Below are 22,396 nucleotides of genomic sequence, written 5' to 3'. Positions count from 1 at the left end.
ACGGCCATGGTGTTTGAGGCCAAAAACTGCCGAACTTTGAGGGCGGTGTGTACTGGCGCGTTGTCATGATGCGTCGCATGTGGAGTTCTTCCTTTAGAATCAGCTGACAGGTCCCATAGCCTATCCCAACAATGTCGCACAAGTCGTTGATGGTACGACGTCGATCTTCGTGAATGGCCTGCCGAATCTTCGTAACATTTTCGGGCGTTGTGCTCGAAGATGGTCGTCCAGAACGCTCGTCATCATCGACAGAGTTTCGGCCATTTTCAAAACGTGAATGCCACACAAAAGTTTGTGCACGACCCATTGCGGACTCCCCAAATGCTTGCTTTAGCATTTCATAGGTTTCCGTAGCCGTTTTGGCGAGTCTTTGGCAAAATTTGATTTGTTCATGAAAATCCGCCATTCCGAAATCGCAGGAGGGTCGGTGTAATGCACTACCAAAACGCCCATAACTAAGAAACAAATGCTAATTCGATGATGCCGGCTGGCACACTGATTCACTATGAATGTAGGCCGCACCCCCTAGCGGCAGAAGCTCGTACTACATCCGGTTCGCCCTCTACTGACACAGTCTGGAAACTTTCCGATCGCACCTCGTACCATGCTATCGTTTGGGAGTCCATTTGATATGTATCCGAGTTCAGGTCTGACAAGAAACCCAACTTTCTGTTACACGTTACTTGGATGCGTGATCATTTTGATTAAACTGTGTGTGTGTGTGTGTGGCGCGTTTATTGGTCACGAAATTTATTAGTGCTAAAGTCTAATCAACTTTTAATTATATTTCGACAGACTTTTGGTGTAATGTATTTGTTATTCGTATTATTAACCGTTCATGTTAATATATTTTATTGTTTGATACAGCCTATAAGTAAAGTCGCCGAATATCGTCCGTTCTCCTAGTTCCATGCGCTCTCGTTTCCATGTTGTATGGTGGTGCACTCTATTGATTTTAAGTGGTACCTGGTCACGTTGCAAATCAGTGTGGCTGTCTACTGTTACAATAGAACGTGTGGTGAATACTATTGATTTCTCAAGGCAGAGCTTTTGGAAGGTTATGTCAATTAGATTGTATCACTACACAACGTCTGTATTACTATTGTTAAAACTATAAATTCTGAGAAACAGATACTATGAGATAGAAGGGTCATTAGCAAACAAAAATTGTATGGTCAAAGAATACGAACCAGCGCAAAGACGGAACAGTAACCTAAGGTATGTCTAAGAACAAATAATTTATGAACTTACAAGTTGTGTAGAATAACATATTTTAGTTGGTGAAGACTTTATAACATCAATAGGTTTGGAGACATTTTGCATTGTAAATTATATACAGAGCACATTGAACAGTCTGTAATGTATAAGCAAAGTCAACACCGTCCATTTGAAACGTACTGTTTGCTAAAGAGCTGCCTCTTGTCCAATGTATTTCATTGATTAAGGTGATGTGTGCGTGTTCTAACCTTATTTTGTCCGACTCTCTTTTTCAGTGTGCAGACATTTTTTGTTTATCGTCGCCATTGTGTTTCTGCCGTGGGCCGAGAGGTGGCAGTCAGAACGTCGGTACACGCGTCTTTGAGACATGTTGGCTGTACCTTGTTCTTTGCCGACGCACTACGAATCAGTATCTTATATACAGATGTTACAAAATTACGCAATAGGAACAAGTAGAAAAACTCAAAACGAAAATGTGAAAGGAAGAATTGTGTACAGGGAAATTTTATATGGCCGTCAGATGGGGCAAGTGTATGAATCACTGTGGGAGGACCAAATTTATAGGACGTGATGTACAGCTCTGGAATACGAAATTACTCCGCGCGATACAACGGTGGACAGTGGTCGGCTGTCAGCTGCTTCTCTGCACCGTCGTCTCATGGCAGGAAGACATCAGCAAGGAGAGGTAACTAAAATAAACCTTATGTTTAACTAATACTGTGTTATGTTCGCATTTGATCTTTTGTGTTTGAACATGAACGTAATCCGGAAGCATATTTTAAGGTCAGATGAAGCAACATTCACGCGTATTTGATTGTTTTGGCGTAGGTATTACGTGGCGTAAGATGTCAAAGCCGGAAACTCCTGGGTTCGTGTCTTGGTGAATATGTTTGGTTTACTGATAAGTTGTGACGATGGTGGATTACACTTAAAGTTATTCACTATGTGGACTTTTTTCCATCGTTCTGCTATCAGCAGCTGACTTAATAAAGTAATAATGTTGATCGATGTTTCAAAATTTTCTACAAACCTAGCTAGCATGTCGGGTAGAACCAAGAAAGCGACGTCCCACCGGTATCAGCTTCCCTGCAACACAAAATTATGTAATCGGCCTTGGCTCCATTAAGTTAGTCACATTATTTTTGTGGCGTCGGGTTCTTTGAAACAAAAAACGAATTATTTTGGTCTTACTAGTTACAGAATTTTAAAATGTATGTATTTTGACTTCCCTCCAATAGCAAAACGTCTGTACCAAATATCACGAAAATTCATTCTGCCGTTCTTTAACTTTTATACGCGTACAGACGGACAAAGCGAACTCACAAGGCACTCTACAGAGATTCTGCTAAAATTAAACCCAAAATATTAAAATTCGCTGTAAACGTATTAAGCCTTTTATGCTACAACGCTGTGTGAACTTGTAGGTAAGAGGAACACACTGTCTTCATCCTCAGTTATATTCTGATGCTCTATCATTAATATTTAAGTTGAGCCTACAGATGTCTGAATAGTCTAAACGTCGTTGTGTAGATATATTATAAAGTGCAGTTATTTGGACAGACGTGTATGTGTTGTCAAGTTGAAAATCTAAATTATAAATTTCCTATTAGGAACGGATTATTTGATTTTATTCTTAAATAGGGACGTGTCTCACGAGCCAAACTGTATATATGTCATCAAGGCGCACTTTTGAGACTGAATCTTATTAAATAATAATTCTGCCTTCCAAGGAAAAATAACTGCAAACACCGTTGGGCTCATAGGTAAATATTAAGCGTCCGCCCCAATTACGCGAAGTTCCACGTAAAGAATAAAGAAAGGCTTGTTATTTTAAGATTTGTCCCAAATAAATGCCTACCCCAATTAATCGGAATCTGCTGTATTAACGTTAAGACTTTTCAAAGACCATGGTAGTCGGGACGAATCTGTTCGTTCCACGTCCGTCAGAAGTTAATGTTAAGGAAGGGGATCACAGTGGAAGGGGGAGGGTAGGAAATAAGGAAATATTTACTGTCAGTACTGAAAACATTAACCCCAGCGGTATTATTATGTAGCTCACTGCAATAATATTGGTTCGGCATGCCATAAGGCTCTTTCTAGTTTCTTATGCATGCAGTGTAATAGCCTGAATGAACCTTATTGCACTCCATTCCTTTACCCAAGAAACTAATTATTACGTCATCTGTTTACTCGGCATTGTTGTGATTCATTATTGTCGTCAACAATCCGCTTTCGTTATTGCGGAAAGAGCTTTGCTGTGAATCGCTTGTAGAAGAAGTGCGTCGTAGAGTAGACAATTTTGTGCTGGTAAAATCCTTTTAGAATATCGCAATTACTTATCTTATATAAGAATTATTAGGAAATCTGTGAAACTCCAATTTAGTTTTGATTAAATTGATAATTGCCGGTGGATATCGTGGTCTCTTACAATTGAACAAAGTTTGAGGTAAGGGATTCCTATTGTTATTATTATTGTTCATCACATTTAATGTTTTCGTCTGCATTTCTGAACTCGTGTAAGAGAATTAGGCTTGTCTTCTTTTGACGTAAATATTGACGTAAATACGTCTATACGGTAGGGTCATTCGGAAAATGTGTAGATCCATACAAACAATGTGTAAATATGGATCGACAACAATGGTTATGTTACCTATGAAACTAATTGTTACGTCAGCTGTTTACTCTGCATTGTTGTGTTTCATTATTGCCGGCAACAATCCGCTTCCGTTATTGCGGAAAGAGCTCAGCTGTGAATCGGTTGTAGAAGAAGTGCGTCGTAGAGTAGACAATTTTGTGCTGTTAAAATCTTTTCAGAATATCACAATTTCTTATCTTATATAAGAATTATTAAGAAATCTGTGAAACTGCCCTCAACACTCTCCCATTTTATTTTGATTAAATTGGTCATTGCGGGTGGACGTCGTGGTCTCTTACAATTGAACAAAGTTTGAGGTAAGGGATTCCTATTTATTAATATTGTTCATCACATTTAATGTTTTCATCTGCATTTGTGAACTCGTGTAAGAGAATTAGACTTGTCTTCTTTTTAACACAATTTCAAGTAATATCAGATTGACTTCTGTTTGTTCACGGGAACATTGATAATAAAAGAATATTTCAATAGGCAATTAATATTTTACAATTTTAAAAGAATAATAATGAGTTTCGTAGCCCAGAATCTTAATAAAAATATATGAATGCTAAGAAGTGGGGTTTGCATTCTGAACAATAATTCCAACACTTTACGTCTCTTGATACATCGACATTTTAAAGCGTTTTAGGGATACGTGAATAATTTTAATTTCGGTTTTACAAGCCTAATTATCGACGATTCTCTCTCCATCAGCAGATTAAATCCGGGGAATGTTTGCTATTATTGAGTGCAAAGAATTTATGGGTGCAAAACGTGGTCTTTCACGTTGAGGGAGGAAGATAGACTGAGGGTCTCTGAGAACAGAGTGTTGAGAAAGATGTTTGGACCCAAATCGGGAGTGGGACAGATAACAGAGAAAATGCATGACGAGTTCCTCACCCGATGTTGTTAGAGGTGGTGGGCTGGGGAGGGGTGTTTACAAGACCTGAAGGGAGGAGACCTCTGGGAAGACCTCGGCGTAGGTGGGAGGATAACATTAACATGGATCTTAGGAAGATGGGACTTGATGGAGCGAACTGGATGCAACTGGCTCAGGATAGACCCCGGTGGCGGGATTTTGTGCACACGATGAAGAATCTTCTGGTTCAGTAAAGGAAGTGGACTATTCTTTGACGAGCCGAGTACCAATCGACTTTTCACAGAATATCTTGTACATTTCAGTGTGTGAGTAGCGTGATTTAGGCCTGATCTGCGCATGCGTTAGAACAAATTAGAGCTTTTGTGACTGTTCCCAACTGTAATTCTCGCGTTCATTTGATAAATTTAAATGACGTATTGTACTCGTGGATTATATAAACGTGTAACTTAGACAGGAACGTCCTTAGTCATGTAACCTCTTAAGCATTTGTAGTTCTACAGACAGAGAAGAACTCGAAAATTTTTGCTTATGAAAAGGTGTAACCTTCTTTTTCCAAAATTTATTTCTTAACTGCCTGGTTCAGCATCAAAGGTCACGCATTTTCTCTGGCATATTCTTTTCGTAATTTTTTAAAATCAGTTCACCAGAGCAGAAGCATCTAAGACTTTATGGATTACATTGATATTTTATACGTAATGTCTACGTAGTTTACATATAAGAAGATTTAAATTATGCGAGTAATGACAAACACGCGGCATGACTTAATATTGCCTAAATCAGTCACACCTTCAGGGTGATTAAGCCAAGAAGAGGGAGATGGGCGGGGCATGTGGAGTGCATGGATGGGGTGAGAGGTATGCACCGGATATTTTTGGAAAGCCTGAGGAGAAAAGGTCGCTGGGTAGACCTAGACGTAGATGGGAGGATAATTTCAGGCGGGATCTATGGGAGATAGGAGTTGAAGGAGACTGGAGTTTGTTGGCCCAGGGTAGGGTCTGATGGAGGGCTTTGGTTGGTTGGGTGAAGAAACTTCGTATTCCGTAAGCCGTCTAGTTAGTTAGTTAGTTAGTTAGATTAGTCACATTTAAAGCTTTGTCATTTTGTATTGAATCTCAACAGGTATTCTACAACAAAGAAACAAACTGAGTCCATAGAGCAGAAGGCCTGCTTGAGAATCTAACAGTATCCCAGGTAATCAAATATCTCGACTTTTATGAAACTTTAAGTTTCATGTCCGTGTTTACAAGACCCCGCCTCTAAGCCACATTCACAAACAGATGTACACAATCCACACCTTCATTCTCCACCCTCTAAGATCCATTTTTAATATTATCCTAGCAACGCATGGGACTCTCAAGTGACCTTTTCTTTTCAGGTCTTCCGATTAAAAAGTTGCACTTCTTGTCTCTGCATGTGTTCTACATGCCCCGCCCATCTCGTCATCCTCGATCTGACAGCCTACAATTTATTAATTAGTGAAGAGATCTATAAAGCTCCATATTACGCAGTTTTCGCCATTCCCTTGTCAGTAAATCTCTCGCAGGACCAAATATTCTTCTCAGTATCGTGTTTCCTCTCAGTCACTCTCAGTTGATGTGCACACGCGTCAGTATGAATAAAAACCTGTAACAGCGATCGACTGTTTTTCAGGAGATGGAGTCAAACCAAAGTCGCAGCTGTTTTCATGTCGGCGGCAGGTTCACGTGCACCAATGCATTGCTCAGTCTGAATAAGCTGAGAGAGGAGAACCTCTTGTGTGATGCGGTGCTGAGGTCGGACGACGGCGGCGTCTTCCGAGTCCACAGAGTGATTCTGTCGATGCGCAGCGAATATTTCAGGTTTGTTCATTTACTGACGTGGTTGATTAACACGTGAAATTAGGACACAAAAGACGTCAATTCGTATGTGAAATGTTTTATCCCCTTCGTTGCAGAAACCTGTATTTTTATACGGCTGATTGTCTTTTGTTATTTGTTCGTTGTCATGAAATCTCACGGCGGTGACCAAGAACACTATTGTCTTCTGGACGTTGCGCCGTAGAAACTGAGTGGCATTTCAGACGTACTTCCTGCTTTATTTCCTTGATAGAGGCAGTAAGCACGTCTGAAACGTAAGATAATTACTACGAGACAACACGACGCAACATCCCAGAAGACATGGGTGGTTCTTTGTACTAATTTTTAAGTGCAGTTGTACTAAGGTGACAGTCATTCGATCTGGAGGGAGAAATAGAAACAATCCATTTCCAAAACGTCTTGGTTTTAATACTTAAAGACGACCGACAAAGTCCAGAAGAAATTTGGTACTGCCCGGAACATTGAGAGCTGCTGTCTTAAATATAATAAACTGTGAGAAGGAACTTCGCAATACATGTAAGACTTGATGTTTTCACAGCGGTGAGTCTGAAGATTTCTGTTTTCTGGGTTATTGCGCTGTGTAGTCTGGTCAATGTGAACCGACGTTTCAGAGGTCATACTTCCTCCTTCATCAGGGCGATTAGTATGAAGATTTCTGTCTTCAGGTTTGTTGCGCTGTGTAGCCTGGTCGATGTTAACAAACGTTTCAGAGGTCATACTTCTTCCTTCATCAGGGCGATGAGTATGAAGATTTCTGTCTTCTGGGTTGTTGCGCTGTGTAGTCTGGTCGATGTTAACCAAAGTTTCAGAGGTCATACTGCCTCCGTCATCAGAGTATGAAGATTTCTGTCTTCTGGGTTGTTGCGCTGTGTAGTCTGGTCGATGTTAACCAACGTTTCAGAGGTCATACTGCCTCCATCATCAGAGTATGAAGATTTCTGTCTTCTGGGTTGTTGCGCTGTGTAGTCTGGTCGATGTTTACCAACGTTTCAGAGGTCATACTGCCTCCATCATCAGGGCGATGAGTATGAATATTTCTGTCTTCAGGGTTGTTGCGCTGTGTAGTCTGGTCGATGTTTACCAACGTTTCAGAGGTCATACTGCCTCCATCATCAGGGCGATGAGTATGAAGATTTCTGTCTTCTGGGTTGTTGCGCTGTGTAGTCTGGTCGATGTTTACCAACGTTTAAGAGGTCATACTGCCTCCGTCATCAGGGCGATGAGTATCAAGATTTTTGTCTTCTGGGTTGTTGCGCTGTGTAGTCTGGTCGATGTTAACCAACGTTTCGGAGGTCATACTGCCTCCGTATCAGGGCGATGAGTATCAAGATTTCTGTCTTCTGGGTTGTTGCGCTGTGTAGTCTGGTCGATGTTAACCAACGTTTCAGAGGTCATACTGCCTCCGTCATCAGGCGACTAATATGAAGATTTCTGTCTTCTGGGTTGTTGCGCTGTGTAGTCTGGTCGATGTTTACCAACGTTTCAGAGGTCATACTGCCTCCATCATCAGGGCGATGAGTATGAAGATTTCTGTCTTCTGGGTTGTTGCGCTGTGTAGTCTGGTCGATGTTAACCAGCGTTTCGGTGGTCATACTGCCTCCGTCATCAGGACGATGAATACATATATCATTGTTAGGAGAGAATCTTTCGAGAATTTGTGCATACTTTAATCTGCTTTTTTTAAAATAAAAATGCCCTGGATTCTCGAAATTAAAAATGAATTATAAGGGTGAGCCATTTTTTCTTTTTTCCAAGAGACGTATCTCACGTCTTGTTAAGAGCTGTGCCCCTCTTTCAGTTTTCCGACAATCAAATATTTCCGTTTGTCTTGCTCTGCAAATCCCTTAATTAGTAATAGGGAAATGTTACTTGGTTGGTGATGACTTTTTATAATCCGCGTGGAAACATCGGCTTTTGTTTTAAGTTATTTATTGTCGGGAAATTTTTTTGACAGAGCAAATAGATTTCATATCACAATCTGATCAATCAGTGCAATGTACAGCACCCGATGTATATTGAAATATTGTTTGGCTTTATAATTTCTGTAATAATTGTTATAACCTCAGATTTCTCTTGAAGGAGTCAAGGGTAAGTAAGAGACGAGGTGACATTCTATAGTACAAATGCTCGCTGCTTGCTTTCCGATTTGTAAGATAAATTCTGGTAAGACTACTCAAGCACTTCACCCACTCGCAGTTAATCTGATCCCATTCGGACTCATTCTGGGAATTTTTGAAGTCTTCAGGTAAGAAAAATTCATCCACCACGTTGACAAAATAATACTTTTATTTGGCTACATGAGTCATACAAACTTAAAGTTTATGCGCATGACTTGTAATTTTCTGCTCGCCGTTTCTCCAAATCGACGTTTCAGGATTCTCTTCACGACAACACTCCACACCAGTGAGGAGACTAATGTTCTCCTCCACGGAGTCAGCTCAGACATGATGACCCAGATACTGGATTATGTTTATTTTCGCGAGGTGGACATCCGCTCCGACAACGCGCGTCAGCTGCTCGAGACGGCTGAATCCTTGTGTATTACGGACGTTTCTAAACTGTGCTGCGACTTCCTCAAGGACGAGATAAACGTCGACAAGTGTATCAGCATCCAGCAGTTCGCAAGGTAATTGATGTTCATTTGTCATTTGCTGTTTCGCCAGCTTTCATTGCTGGAGCGAAATAGTTTTACTCAAGAGAGCAGCCGAGTGCCGGGTCGGAGATTATAGACTCTGACTGAGGACTGAGCGTTGTAGGTCGGGGCAGGTCTGATTTAACTGCGTATGTTTTGAGCGTCATTATGACAAGCAGATGAATAATTTCACCATATAGAACGTTAATCGCGATCTATTGCAGAGTCATAATCAAATCCACTCGAATTCCTATTCTTCTTTCTTTGTTTCTTTCTTTCTCTGCGAAATTTGTTCCTTCATACATAATCCTCCCAATATCAAAATCAACATTCAGCCCCACAAATTTCTGCATACGGGAAAACCTCTGTTAACCGAGCCTCGATTATCCGATTCCCGCATTTCAACCAGATTCTTTGCGATTGGATTCCACCGGCGAAATTATTTAAAGTGATGTCCACGCGGTACAGTTCATTGATATAACCTCACCCCAGATTTTCATGATTATTATGAACACTTCTAGACATTTAGAGAAATGATTAATATCGGGCAAAGACAAGAAACAACCCGCTGGTTCCCGTAGATGATGAACCCTTACTCCTCCTTGTTCAGAACAACATAGCAAGCAAATCAACTGACATCGGCAGAATCACACCAGAACCTCCAGTTCATGCGATGGAGAGAATTACTGATAAATTCACTATTTTAAAACAGGGACTCCCTCGAGTTGCACTCACGAGTGACTTTAGCCGTCGGCTTGTGCGTTCGACACGCCCGCATCATCCGTCGCCGAGGAAAATCTGTATTGAGTCTCTACTTATTTGTTCAATTCCATGACGACGTTCCCCTTTACCCCGCTCATTCGACCCGTGGTTTCCCCCAATTAGTCCGGTTACACGAGGTTTCACGGAATAAACACACGCAGTTACCAAAACGTCGTTTCGCCAAAGTTAAGGCCAGAATTCAAAATTCTACACTCCTCATCTCACTGCCTGCTTCACTTGCGTACGCAATGCTCTTGTTTTAACCTATAACCTTATCGCGAGGACCAGCGGGCATTGCCTGGGTACCTTCAGAGCCGAAAACTTTCTATTTTGTCCCGGTTAAACGGAGCTACCACCATCGTTGTCTCTCCACTAGTCTGCTCTCAGTCTCGTTCATTCGGGCTTCAAAGGGCTAAGGTAGAAACTGCAGGCGAAATACTGTGGTGTGCAAATGCTTGAGAATCCAGTTCTTGCTGTAGTGTTTAATTGTGTCAACGTTACCTTCCCTGTCGCAGGTTTCACTCCCTCGCCGTCCTTGAGACTCGTGCTCGTCGCTTCGTTCTGCGCCACTTCGTGGAACTGTCTCAGCAGAGCAAAGAACTGCTGGAACTGCCTGTAGAGGAGCTGCAAGCGATAATCGAGGCCGGGGAACTAAACGTGAGGGACGAGAAAGTTGTGTGGGAGTGCATTCTGCGGTGGATCAACCACGACCCGGACAACAGGAAAGGTCACATCGCGGGCTTTTTGAAGGGCGTCAGACTTGGACGACTTGATGCAAAGTTTTTCAAGGAGGTGGTCAGTATGCCCCTGAAATCGTGGATGCTCATGGGAAGTAAAGCCCACATTTTAAATTCCATATTCACATGTGTTCGTAACTAATTAATGCAAATCAGGAGCCTTTTTCTTCGTCACGTGTAAGACCGTCTGTCTGTCTGTCCGCAGTTTCAGCTCCAAAACGTCTAGACGGATGCTCATTAGATTTAATACTAACAAGTTTTAACAGAATCTGTTGACATATTCCAATTCTGTTTTAGATCTTACAATAATAACGTGAAAATTATACAATGATTTAAATGCCTTATTTCGCGCAAACGTTCCTGCGTAAGAAATCCACAGATTGCCTTAGTTTCCATGGTTACAATAACTACCTGTGGAATGCCGTTGGTAACACACTCGCAAACAAATACTCGATTCGTCATTTTATGCAGATATGTGTGTAGAGTTAATAATCGTCTTTTATTCATCGTCTGCGCTACAAACTTTTATTACAGTCTCAGCGTTAATTAAGATAAGTTCAACTACGGCATTCCACCGTTAACCACATTCAATCGTCCACTCAGATTGAATAGGAAAATACTCCAACAGGTAAATCACGTCATCCGGCGCAGCGTTCGACTTAACCAAAGATCCTACTGCCATAAGAAGCGTGTCTTAGCTGCTATAACAATTTCACGTATCTCCGACGATGAACACTTAGCATGATAATCTTCAGCTGATTGACCACATAGGGACAACAGATATCCGAACAGTCCAGCAAGAAGGCTTCGTTCTACTTCCAAGAGTAAATTACCCCAGGGGCTTCAAACTCATAGACGACTTTAACATTCAAAGATTTTAACCGTCATCTCACGAAACAGCCACACAACTTATGATATACTTTCTTCCATTTCAGCACGTGCTTTAACCCTAGAGAAAAAATATTTCTGTCCTAGGTCAAATGCCCTGTGATTTCAGCCCTTACGAATATTTGTGAAACAAATGCACGGATTCATGAAAATGTTAACTGCTTCAAGTGTCTTTACAGTTTAGCATTCGTATCTACTAGTTTCGAACACTTAAAGAGAACAACCTGATGATGACCAATTAAGGTCGAAACATGCAATGGCTCTTAATAGACATTTAGCCCATAATCACACGCTGCTCTGTTGACGGGCCTTCCACCCAACCATCAACATGCAGAAGGTTGCCTCACTTGAATCTCGAAGCAACTAATTGTCATAATTTCCTTTCGATGCTACGTAATTTTGACAATTGATTAAAGTTATCGAATCAAAAAGATTGTTGTGATCGCAGCGTGCAACTCGCACGGGAGAGACGAGAAATAAATTAATTTTTAAATGTAACACAAAATGTAACTCTTAATGAAGTATTTACCTTTCGGTTGAAACACATTTGAATATTTTTCTCTAAGATCGATTTAACTTTGATTTCGCTTCTCTCCACAACCTGTGCATTTGTTAAGACCGTCGTTACATAAACCAAAAAAGTTGTTAATGAAACCACGGTTCCGAAGAATTTGACGTAAATACGTCTATACGGAAAGGAAGTTTATATATTGGCTTTATTCTAGATATTTCCTTTATACATGCTTTACAACTGATTAAGTTTTGAGTAAGACATTTCTTATTCAACTTCAATTAGTTACGATTAAAACGGGACTGTGTTAGCTGAATGTAATGTAAAGTAATATAAGGTAAGGTAAGTTAAGGTAAGGTAAGGTAATGTAATGTAAGGTAAGGTAATGTAATGTTTGATAGGTAATAATGCTAAGTAAACAGATGACGTTTCTAAGAAACATAACAATGAAGTTACACTTTTCCATTTCCCTTTTTCCTAACACTTTTTCGTAACACATTTTTGCCGAATGACACTGACCCTAAAATATAGATGTATTTACGTCAAAAACATATTTTCTGTATATAGCATAGTTTATTTCGGTGAGTTCCCAACCAAATTATGTGTGAATTTCTTGTCTCCTCTACAATGGAACATAGAATCCCTTCCTAAATGTTCATAAGGTCCACATTGAACTGTTAAACAGGTATCAAACCACCCGTACGTGTCGGACAATGAGGCGTGTAGACCCGTGATCTCGGAGACGCTCACATTCCTGGACGACGTGAAAAATTTGAAGAAGATACAACCGGACTTCGTGACACCAAGGATTGCCTACCCGCGTATCCCACAGGACATTCTGTTTGCTGTTGGTGGGCGTTGCGACGGAGAGCCGTCAGATGTGATCGAAGCGTACGACGCACGAGCAGACCGGTGGACTGTGGTGAGTTGCACTCCTTTCTACTCTTACTGTGCCTTGTTAAATGACGCCTCCAAGAAAAACTACTTTTCCTCCTTTTTGTTTATTTTTACTAAGTAATCGTTTATTTAAGCTTAATTACAAGCAGCTCTTAGCCTCTTTATTTCGTGTTCGTTTATTTCCATTGCACTGAACACTTTTTTAAGAAAAGCTTCAAAGACATGAATTAAAAAGTGACAGTGGAACCAAGGTTCCGGAGAATTTGACGAAAATACGTCTTTACGGAAAGGAAGTTTATATATTGGCTTTATTCTAAATATCTCCTTTATACCTCTCTTTACAATTGAGATAAGTTTGATTAAGACTTTGCTTATTTAACTTGAATTAGTTACGCTTAAGATGGGTCTGTGGTAGATGAATGTAATGTAATGTAAAGTAATGTAAGGTAATGTAATGTAATGTTTTATAGGTAACAACAAAACCGAGTAAACAGATGACGTTTCCTAGGAAACAACAATGCTGAGTAAAGAGATGAGGTTTCCTAGGTAACATAGAAAGAAGTTTCACTTTTTCGTTTCCCTTTTTTCGTAACACTTTTTCGTAACAATTTCTTGCCGAATGACCCTTCCTCATAGAGGTATTTACGTCAAAAGAATAAATAAATAAATTACACACGTGCTAAGTCTCGTGTACAATGTAATTTCTAATAGGAATCGACGATGGATGTGAAGTTTTCCTTAAATACCGCTTACAATAAGCGTCCTACTTCACCTGTCATGGCAACCTGTCTGCTGATTTTAGTCATCGTTAATCGTCAGTGGATTTCAACGTAATGAATGACGCACTGATCAGTGTCGATGTCGGCGATCTGCGGGGTAACGCCTGGGGTGGGGTGGGGGACATACTGCCTCCAGCTTTGCGTCGATAAAACCCAAAACACCAACATCTGTCTTTGCCATCGCACGAACCTGAAATGTCAGCTGTTGATCAGAAATTAATTCTACGTTTGCCTGTCGAACTTAACGAGAGCTTCTCTTCGGGTCTTCCTGTTTCCACCTTCGCTCCAAGTTAATTTCTCACGGTCTTTGTCGAGTGCCTCCCTCCACGGAGTAGCAATTTCAGTCCACTGTTGGGGATGCACCTCTGCTCCGGTGGTTGGTCGCTTGGACTCTAATGTAAGGACTTCACTTCAGTAGAGCGAATGACCCAAAGAAACATAAGAACTTAACCTATCCTTCCTGTGCAGGTGGAGGGGGTCGACTGGATTAGTCCGCGAGCCAGCCATGGCACGGCAGTGGTCGGATTCGACATTTACGTCATCGGTGGTTTTGCCGGCTGGTATTCATTAGGCTCATGTTTCTGCTTCAACGCTGTTACGAAGACATGCCGCGAGGTGGCGCCTATGAATGCCCGAAGGTAAGTTGCAGATCGGTAACTAAGGAACTCCTTGGAACAGATTCCTTCTTCAAAAGCTGATAGTCGCTCTCTTAGTCAAGATATAAATCTGGGCATTGGATGTAAAATTTTACCACTCACATTCAGGAGCATCGTTTAAAGTATGAATAGGTAGGAGGATTTTGCGACAACTTTTGTTTTAAGAATGCGATTTGCTTGTTAATTCATTTGAATTATGATTTAACAATGACGAGCGAACAATTGCGTTCAGCGAGAGGAAATGAATCTCCATCAGAAATAAATGAGCATAGCAGAGCGTGTACTTTTATCGTTTCAGATGGGGTTTAAGTGTGGCATTTCTGCGAGGTGCAGTGTACGCCATCGGCGGTTTCTCTGGTAATGTATATCACAGAACGGCTGAAAGATACGACTGCGAGACGGACCAGTGGTCAGTAATCGCTCCCATGAACACAGAGCGACACTATGCAAGAGCGGCTGCACTGAATGGTACGTAAATCCTGTGAAACAGAAATTTGTGAATTAATTGAGAAGGCGAGGCGTCTGTCTGTCTGTCTGTCCGCGTGTGACAACGCGAGATTGGTTGAAGGAATCGCGGGATTAGAGGTTTCTAACGGCGGGGAGTACGAAGATGGCTGTCGTTTGGCTTCCGCCGACGTTTCAGACGAACCTTATGCCTTCATCATCAAGGCATTCCTCCTCGCTCTTGATCGTTGTTTCCCTCACTCCATCGTCCCATATTCTTTTATTATCTCTTCTTTTATCCGTGCTACGTACTTCGTTATTTCACAGACTGCAACAGCTTGAAGTTCTGAGTGCGTGATGGTTTCTTCTGCTCTCGTAAGCTGTCCCTGTGCGTCGTCTTCTGCCTTTTTAGTGTGCACTCGGAGTGAATGCAAACAACCCTCAAACTATCAAAATGGCTCTCAAATAATACGGATGTAATATGTTTTTGAGACAGTTAATAATCTCACGTAAATAGCGCATTGTATTATAAATGTAGAGCACATTTTAGATGCTCGTACCGTACATCTCTGGTACCAAATTTAATAAAACTCTTTCACAGAAGATTTCCATTATGCATTTAAGCACTTTATGTTGTTTGTATTAAATTTTATGATTTAAACAATTTTCCTCCGACACACCGATGGTCTGCTTTCGAAACAAAGAAACAGATGAACAGAGACGGCAGTGTCTGTGCAGTTTCTGTGACTCCAAGGGGGACTTAATAGATTTTCAAATTTAAGTAGGGATTGTCCCATGTCTGTGCTCTGTATGGACCAGTTTTAACGCCTCTGCCTACATCAAATGTGAGTACAGTTCGTGTCATATGGCTAATTTGTTTTTGCAGACAAAATTTACGTCGCTGGTGGATATGATGGTATGAATTATCTAAACTCGGTGGAAGTTTATGACCCGGACAACAACCGATGGACGTTCGTCGCACCAATGCTTTCTCGACGTGACTATTTTACTTGCGTCGCGTTCCACGGCTGTCTGTACGCCCTGGGTGAGAACTCTGGACATCCTGATTGATGCTCCTCTATCCTTTTTACAGAACTTGTTATTGTGAAATGTTTTCCTGGTTTTTTAGAGTGACTGAGATTTTATGAACAGAATTTTTCTTCTGTCATTACGGAGTTTGTAAGTAATTATAACCCCGATTCGTGATTTCGATTGCATTCTCCACAAAGAACACTTAACTAACTAACTAACATTGTATAATCTCTTGTGGTATCCAAAGTAACGTATGCCCCATTTTTGACAGAGTCCCAGGTTTAAAGGTAAATATTTCGTTCTTGTAGCAAGGAAATTTCAGTTTGCCATTCTGTTATCTCCAAAAAACCGGTGGTTTAAAGCAGTCCCTTCGCAGTCTTTCATATTCGTCACTTGTTTGTGTAACGCCATCTTGTGTTGATATTTAAGGCTACTTTCTCACGCAGTTTCATGAAGTAGACAACAGATGTCAGGCGCAATTTCCTGATGCTACAAGTACGAAAATAAAATTGTAGCTGTTCCTGGTACTAAAGCTGACAATGCAAGAGGGAATGAATTTTGTTTGTTGTATTTAATTCATTCGTTCCGTTTACGGAATTAACAATTTTAAGAGCGTAAATCCGTTTGTAAGAAGAATTGAAGTTTCGGGAAATACAAACATCTAGAAATTTGTAATTGGTAATCTTGAAGAGAAGATATCACTTGTGACACATTGGCGTAAAAGGAAGGATACTATTAAAATGTTTTTAAGGATTTAGAATATGTAAGATGAGGTCAAATACCGACTTTTGTGAATAAGGTAATGAATCTTGTGGCTTCATAAAGGCTAAACATTTCGTGGCCAGGTGATAGAGTAATAAATATCAAGAAGGGCCCCGCTGAGTGGGGTTAGAAAAAGTTCCCTTTGGCAGCTTCTTTATATCCTGTGACCTTTTACGGAATGTGTGTGTGTGCAGGAGGACGCAACAAGACATCATCCGATCTCAGTACCGAAAAGTACGACCCTGCAGAAGACACGTGGACCGAGATCCCTGCCATGAACTTCTATGAATATCAATTAAACGCAGAAGTGATGGACGACACGATCTTCGTAATCGGTGGATGTTATAACGAGTGGGTCGCATATTTCGATGGCAAGGAAAATCAATGGTTTGTTTGATTGTTTGTTTGTTTGATTCTTTGTTTGGTTGTTCAGGGCTGTATAATCACAAACTGTAATTTTCGAAAAGCTCTAGAAAGTGAATTATTTCCGGTCAATGTATCCGCGATCTTGAGGATGCAGCACCTTATAGTGACCGACGTTTCAGAGGTTCTTACTGCTTACTCAGAGCCTCGAATAAGCGCGCGAAAAATGGAAGGTTAAGGGTGTAGAATGAAAGGAGTCGGGGCGACGTTGCGGTCAAGCTGATTGGTTAAATCAGAGGGCTAATGACTAGGAATGCTAATCAGACGTAAGCTGTGACTGCATCAATAAGAAGCTCTTTGACCAAGTGTCTTTGATCAGTGGCACTCTCTCGGGCAGGAAGTGTCTGGCGTTCAGCACATCAGCATCACCATAGTGTTCGGCTTTCATCAAAGTGTTAGGCCAGTTTCTGGTTTAACGATGCCTATCCATCCCATGTCCCCTTTTCTGATGGAAGTTTATTTCAAAATGGCTGTTCCTTGGCGTGTTTGACCACGCAGTCTCCTGCCATCCGTTGACGGAGTGAGTAAGCAGCTCCAAAAACATCTCAGAATACAAATTTCTTCATATTTGTTTGTGCAAGAGCCATAAATCCCACGGAAATTCATTTAATTTTGGTTTGTGTCTGTCTTACGTGTAGCAGAACCTCTCCAGAACTACTTTTGGTGGGACAAATTTTTTTTTAAACATATTCCTGAAAGAGGGAAATATTGTCATTGACGCATGTCTCAAACAAGACGTGTTTATCTCCAAAGAAAGCGTGTGATTAAATTTATTATTCTGACCGAAGTCAGTGGCTTAATGAAGTGTACCAAACGTAGTTAGCGCAGAACACAAGTCATTTCACAGCCTTTTAAAATAGTCATAACCTCTCCCTCCACTTCGATGTAATAAAATGTTTTACGTTATAACAGGACGTTGGCCGGGGTTTTATGTGCATGAGTGAAAGAAAGAACACGTGTGAACTGTTCTGAAATATTGTGTGGCAATCGTGCATTGAATTCCGATTGGGGGATCTTTTGTTAAGGTTTTCTGGAAACAAAATACAAGCAACGACATTTCGGTGGAAGCTGTGCCCTCAGCTTCAAGCAGTTTCCCATTAAACCCAAAGGCAGAGCCAATCCATCAGACATGGATATTTTTAGGTCAACACATTTTACGACTCCCAAAGATAATTCTTTTATTCTTATTCCTACATTGAAATCTCTGATATTTTAGAACTCCATACATATTTTCTGTAATTTTGTCAGAGAAATGTGGTGAAAATTGTCTTGAGTGTAGATTATACTAATGGACGATGAAAAAGGGTTTGATTTCACTTTTAATATTCAAATTGTAGGTACCAGGCGGCAGACATGAATATTTGTAGAAACGAGATGTCGACTTGTGTCATCGAGAACCTACCGAATGCAAGCGATTACGCCTACAAACACAGAGACAAATTCATGGAGGAGAAATGCAAGAAAAGGAGAAGAAACGTAGAAGAAGAAGAAGAAGAAACTCTAAAAAGAAAGAGGCGAAACGTAAAAGAATGTTAGATTTGGAAAATAACCGTCCATCCACACACACTCGTCCTTCCGCTGATGTAGCCCCGGGTTCAAACCCAGTAGCTAGGCCGGCGCTGGTGCGGTTAAGACGTTTGTTACTTCGGTGCGCGGATCCGGCTCAGTCAGTATAGTGACTGGCTACGGACTGGGCGACCGGGGTTCGATACCCGACGGGGGCAGAGGATTTTTCCTCTAGCCTTTGCGTCCAGACCGGATCTGGGGCCCACCCAGCCTCCTCTACAATGGGTACCGGGATCCTTTCCCGGGGGTAAAGCCGGCCGATGCGTGATGCTGACCACTCACCCCATCTAGTGCCGAGGTCAAGGAAGAGAGGAGCTATACCTCCTCTCCCCCAAACGCCTACATGGCGTATAGTGGGACAAACTTTACTTTACTTTACTTTACCTTGACATAGGGTCAGTCGGTGGGCGAATATCTCCGACTCTCAAGGAATACACGGAGAGGCCTTAATTGGAGCGGCGCTCGCGGGAGGGCAGCGAAGTCGCTGAGCTGGTGTAATTCTTGAAGACACAGTTGCTGTTGAAATCACTCAATTTAATCACGAATTGAGACACAATTTTGTTGATATTCAGGCATTGCAATGAATCGGCTGTTTATGTACGACTTGAAGTACAACACAACACAAGCGCGCTATCACAGTAACTGTTCTTAAATTTTGAATTGAATGCGGCGATCCGATTCGTCCCATATTCGAATTTCATTGGTCCCAATCGCAGTGAGGAGACTGTTCTAGGGCAAACGACATTCTATATCTGGAAAGGCTTAAGTTTTCGCCTTGTAAACAACTTTTACGAGGCGAAAGCTTTGTGACTGTCACGGAAGGTCTCGAGGAAAGACGTTCAAGCGACTGATTGTCGCCACTCTCTTCCAATCCAACAAATTGTCAAAGCCAAAATTCATAAAATCAATCACATTTGGATGACGTAAGGCGTTCAAAATATAATCTCTTCGCGCCTCCTTCGTTTGTATAAACCGGATTAATAAGCCAAAGCCTGGTTTACCCTTTTCATCTTAACTTTCAACCCGTTCGGGCTTCGAACTACGAACCTGGACTGGCACAGGAAAATCAGTAGTTTGCAGTTGATTACAACCACGACGACCACATTAATTTTAATTACTTTCCTTACGAAAATAATGTAGAAAATTAGGAATTGGTGTAGGAGCTACAGAAAATCAAATAAAGAGAAATATTGTTTGCAGCAAAGAAGGAAAAATTATTTCTCCTCGTTATTTTCTGCTCAAGAAGTCTTATTGAAATTAATTATTTTAAAGACGTTTAATTTTGTCTAAAATATTACCATTCATTAACACATAACAGTTTCTCTTTACGTCTTGTATTAAATGAATCCACTTGTGGCGACATGTTTCGAGTTACGAAACCGTCATGATTAAATGTTCTTGCTTCATGAACATCGTTTAGAGAAACGTCATTATGAAGGCAACAGACTGTGAATTTTGTATTGATTTCTGACCTACGTGTCATATTTTTAAAAAAATACAAAATTACATTTGGCTGAGTTGCTCCAATATACCGCGTAATTGTGCCATGTGCCTGAGGAAGAACCAACTGTAATCGTCTAGCCATGAGGTCGAGCTCGGACCACGACCACCCATCAAGGATGAAGCAATGTTTCCGTTTTCAATGCATTCACTCCCGCACATGTCGCGAAGGGTCACTGTCATCTGTCCTTTCCAAAAATCCACATCCAAGAAGTTCGAAACTTCTTTCAACTGGCCATTGTAGGATTTAACCCCTAGGAGGTCGGACCCCTATTAATTGGGTTTATGCAAAAGTAGGCATAAGTGGCCTAGCGTTACCACGCGATGTAAACTGTCAAGAGTTGAGCTCGGGTATCGAACCGACCAATCAAACTTAAATTTAAAATATTTCACCAATCACAAAACTAAGCGGGAAGTCGAACCAATGATGTTACAAAATCTCAGATTTCGGAATAAGTGGGAGAAATTAATATATTTGAGACGCAGACTTCTTTTGAGAGGAGTCGGCAGTTGTCAGTAGTTGCAAGTTGAAACGGTATCACGGACTCATCGGTGTATTACATTAACTTTGACCAATATCGCGCGGAGAATTTAAATCAGCAATCACCTGAAAATAAATAACTAAAGCCTCAGCTGAGGGATCTTTAATTAAACCCCGTGAACCCAGGAAAAGAGTCCATAAATCCCTTCATCGAACCCAATCCCACCTTGGCAACAATCTACAAAGAAGAAGGGAACGGTTTCACAACCTCTTCAAATGCTGTGAAGAAACAGGCGATGCTTTCAGTTAACAGATGTATTTATTTATTCACGGTATTTTGTAAGGTACTTTTAAGTATTTTAATGATAAGCACAAAATATTACCACAAAATACACAAAACTAGGAACTTAAATTTAGTTAAGGTACAGACAGATTAATAGAAAAATGTGACAGCTCTAATCAAACGGGGAACTCGTGGCATGTCTCCGAGATAAACTCAAATACAGAATCAGCTTAACAGATCATAAGCCGGGCCTGAAAGAAGACTTCACGCCTTATAAATGCGTGGTACCTGGACAATACCTCACCAGAATGCGCCACTAACCAAGACTTTGTTAACATAACACATCATTTATTCCCGCCCGAGTCCATTGTGTCAAAAGACTGCAGATTCAGAAGAACAGACTTTCAAATTAAGGAACAAGCTACAAATTCCGTGCAATGTTTTAACTTTAATACATAGAAGAGCGAGACGAGATGTTTATTTATACCACAAAGAAACGTCGACAACATCAACCGCCATCTGTTTCTACGATGTCACCAGAGATGGCAGTGCGAGCAGAGCGCGCTCATTTCAAATCGTCTGAAAGATAATTCGGGTCCCGTGATTCTCCCACCCACTCATTTCCCCTGTTATTAGACACTGAGATTCTGATCGTTTCTGACGAATATTGGAAGTAAATTTAAGAATTTGGTTCACCGCTTCACTTTGGCTGATTGTAAAAGTATACGGAATATTCTAATTACTTGAAAAAGAAGAAATCAATGACTTAATATCGAATTTAGACAATCGGAACCCCAGTGTTCTTGGACAGTGACTTGAGAAGAAATAAAGGCCCTTAGAATGTTTGAAAGAAGGATGATTAGAAAAATCCGTGGTCCCATAAAAGATGGAGAAACCTGGAAAAAACTCATAGGTAGATAGAGGATGTAATATATTGTGAAATTTATAAAACCTCTGAAAGATGGCGTGGATATATGGAAGAAGGAATTCGCGGTAGACCACGTAAGAGACGTAGAGATGAGGCTGAAGAGGATTCGAGAATCGTTTGAAAAGAAATTTATATAAAGTGGCTAAGGACCACCAGGAATGTAGGGAAAATGCACTGAAAGTCAAGGTCCTCAACGACCCTAGGGCTGGAATTGAGGAAGAATGTTGTCGAATGACAGGAAGATTAAATGAATCAGTTGTAAAGATGCGGAGGGAAGTGGTCGTGGCTTGTATTGAACACATTGTCCGTTCAATTATATTGTGATACAAGGATTTTAAACACTATTTTGTGCATATATAATAGCTTTAAAAATATTTTGAATAGTAGCCTTCTCATGGTAAGTGAGAGGGTACTTCCCTTTTATAAGTAACAATAACTTATTAAAGAAAGAGTTTAAAAATTTCCTTTAAACTTCAGTAAATAATGCTCTGGGATAAAGTCACATGTGAGAAACTGCTAGTCGCTGAGT

At 40.9% G+C, this 22,396-nt stretch overlaps 1 protein-coding gene across 1 annotated transcript; it reads left to right on the top strand.

Annotated features, from left to right (window-relative positions):
• The first annotated feature begins 948 nt into the window (after window positions 1-948).
• LOC147874491 (kelch-like protein 10) lies at window positions 949-20,907 on the top strand. The gene is made up of 11 exons (XM_087345236.1): window positions 949-1,218; window positions 1,494-1,903; window positions 6,381-6,568; window positions 8,961-9,212; window positions 10,496-10,775; window positions 12,802-13,038; window positions 14,261-14,430; window positions 14,747-14,916; window positions 15,779-15,937; window positions 16,881-17,073; window positions 18,447-20,907. The coding sequence occupies exons 2-11, from the start codon at window positions 1,877-1,879 to the stop codon at window positions 18,643-18,645; spliced, it is 1,875 nt and encodes a 624-aa protein (XP_087201362.1). The 5' UTR covers window positions 949-1,218; window positions 1,494-1,876; the 3' UTR covers window positions 18,646-20,907.
• Window positions 20,908-22,396: the final 1,489 nt, after the last annotated feature.

The sequence above is a fragment of the Zootermopsis nevadensis genome, unplaced genomic scaffold (assembly GCF_977971745.1).
Source record: "Zootermopsis nevadensis isolate Lab colony 2312 unplaced genomic scaffold, Znev_1.0 Znev_ptg000008l, whole genome shotgun sequence".
Classification (NCBI taxonomy): domain Eukaryota; kingdom Metazoa; phylum Arthropoda; class Insecta; order Blattodea; family Termopsidae; genus Zootermopsis; species Zootermopsis nevadensis.
This window is presented reverse-complemented; position numbering and strand designations above follow the sequence as displayed.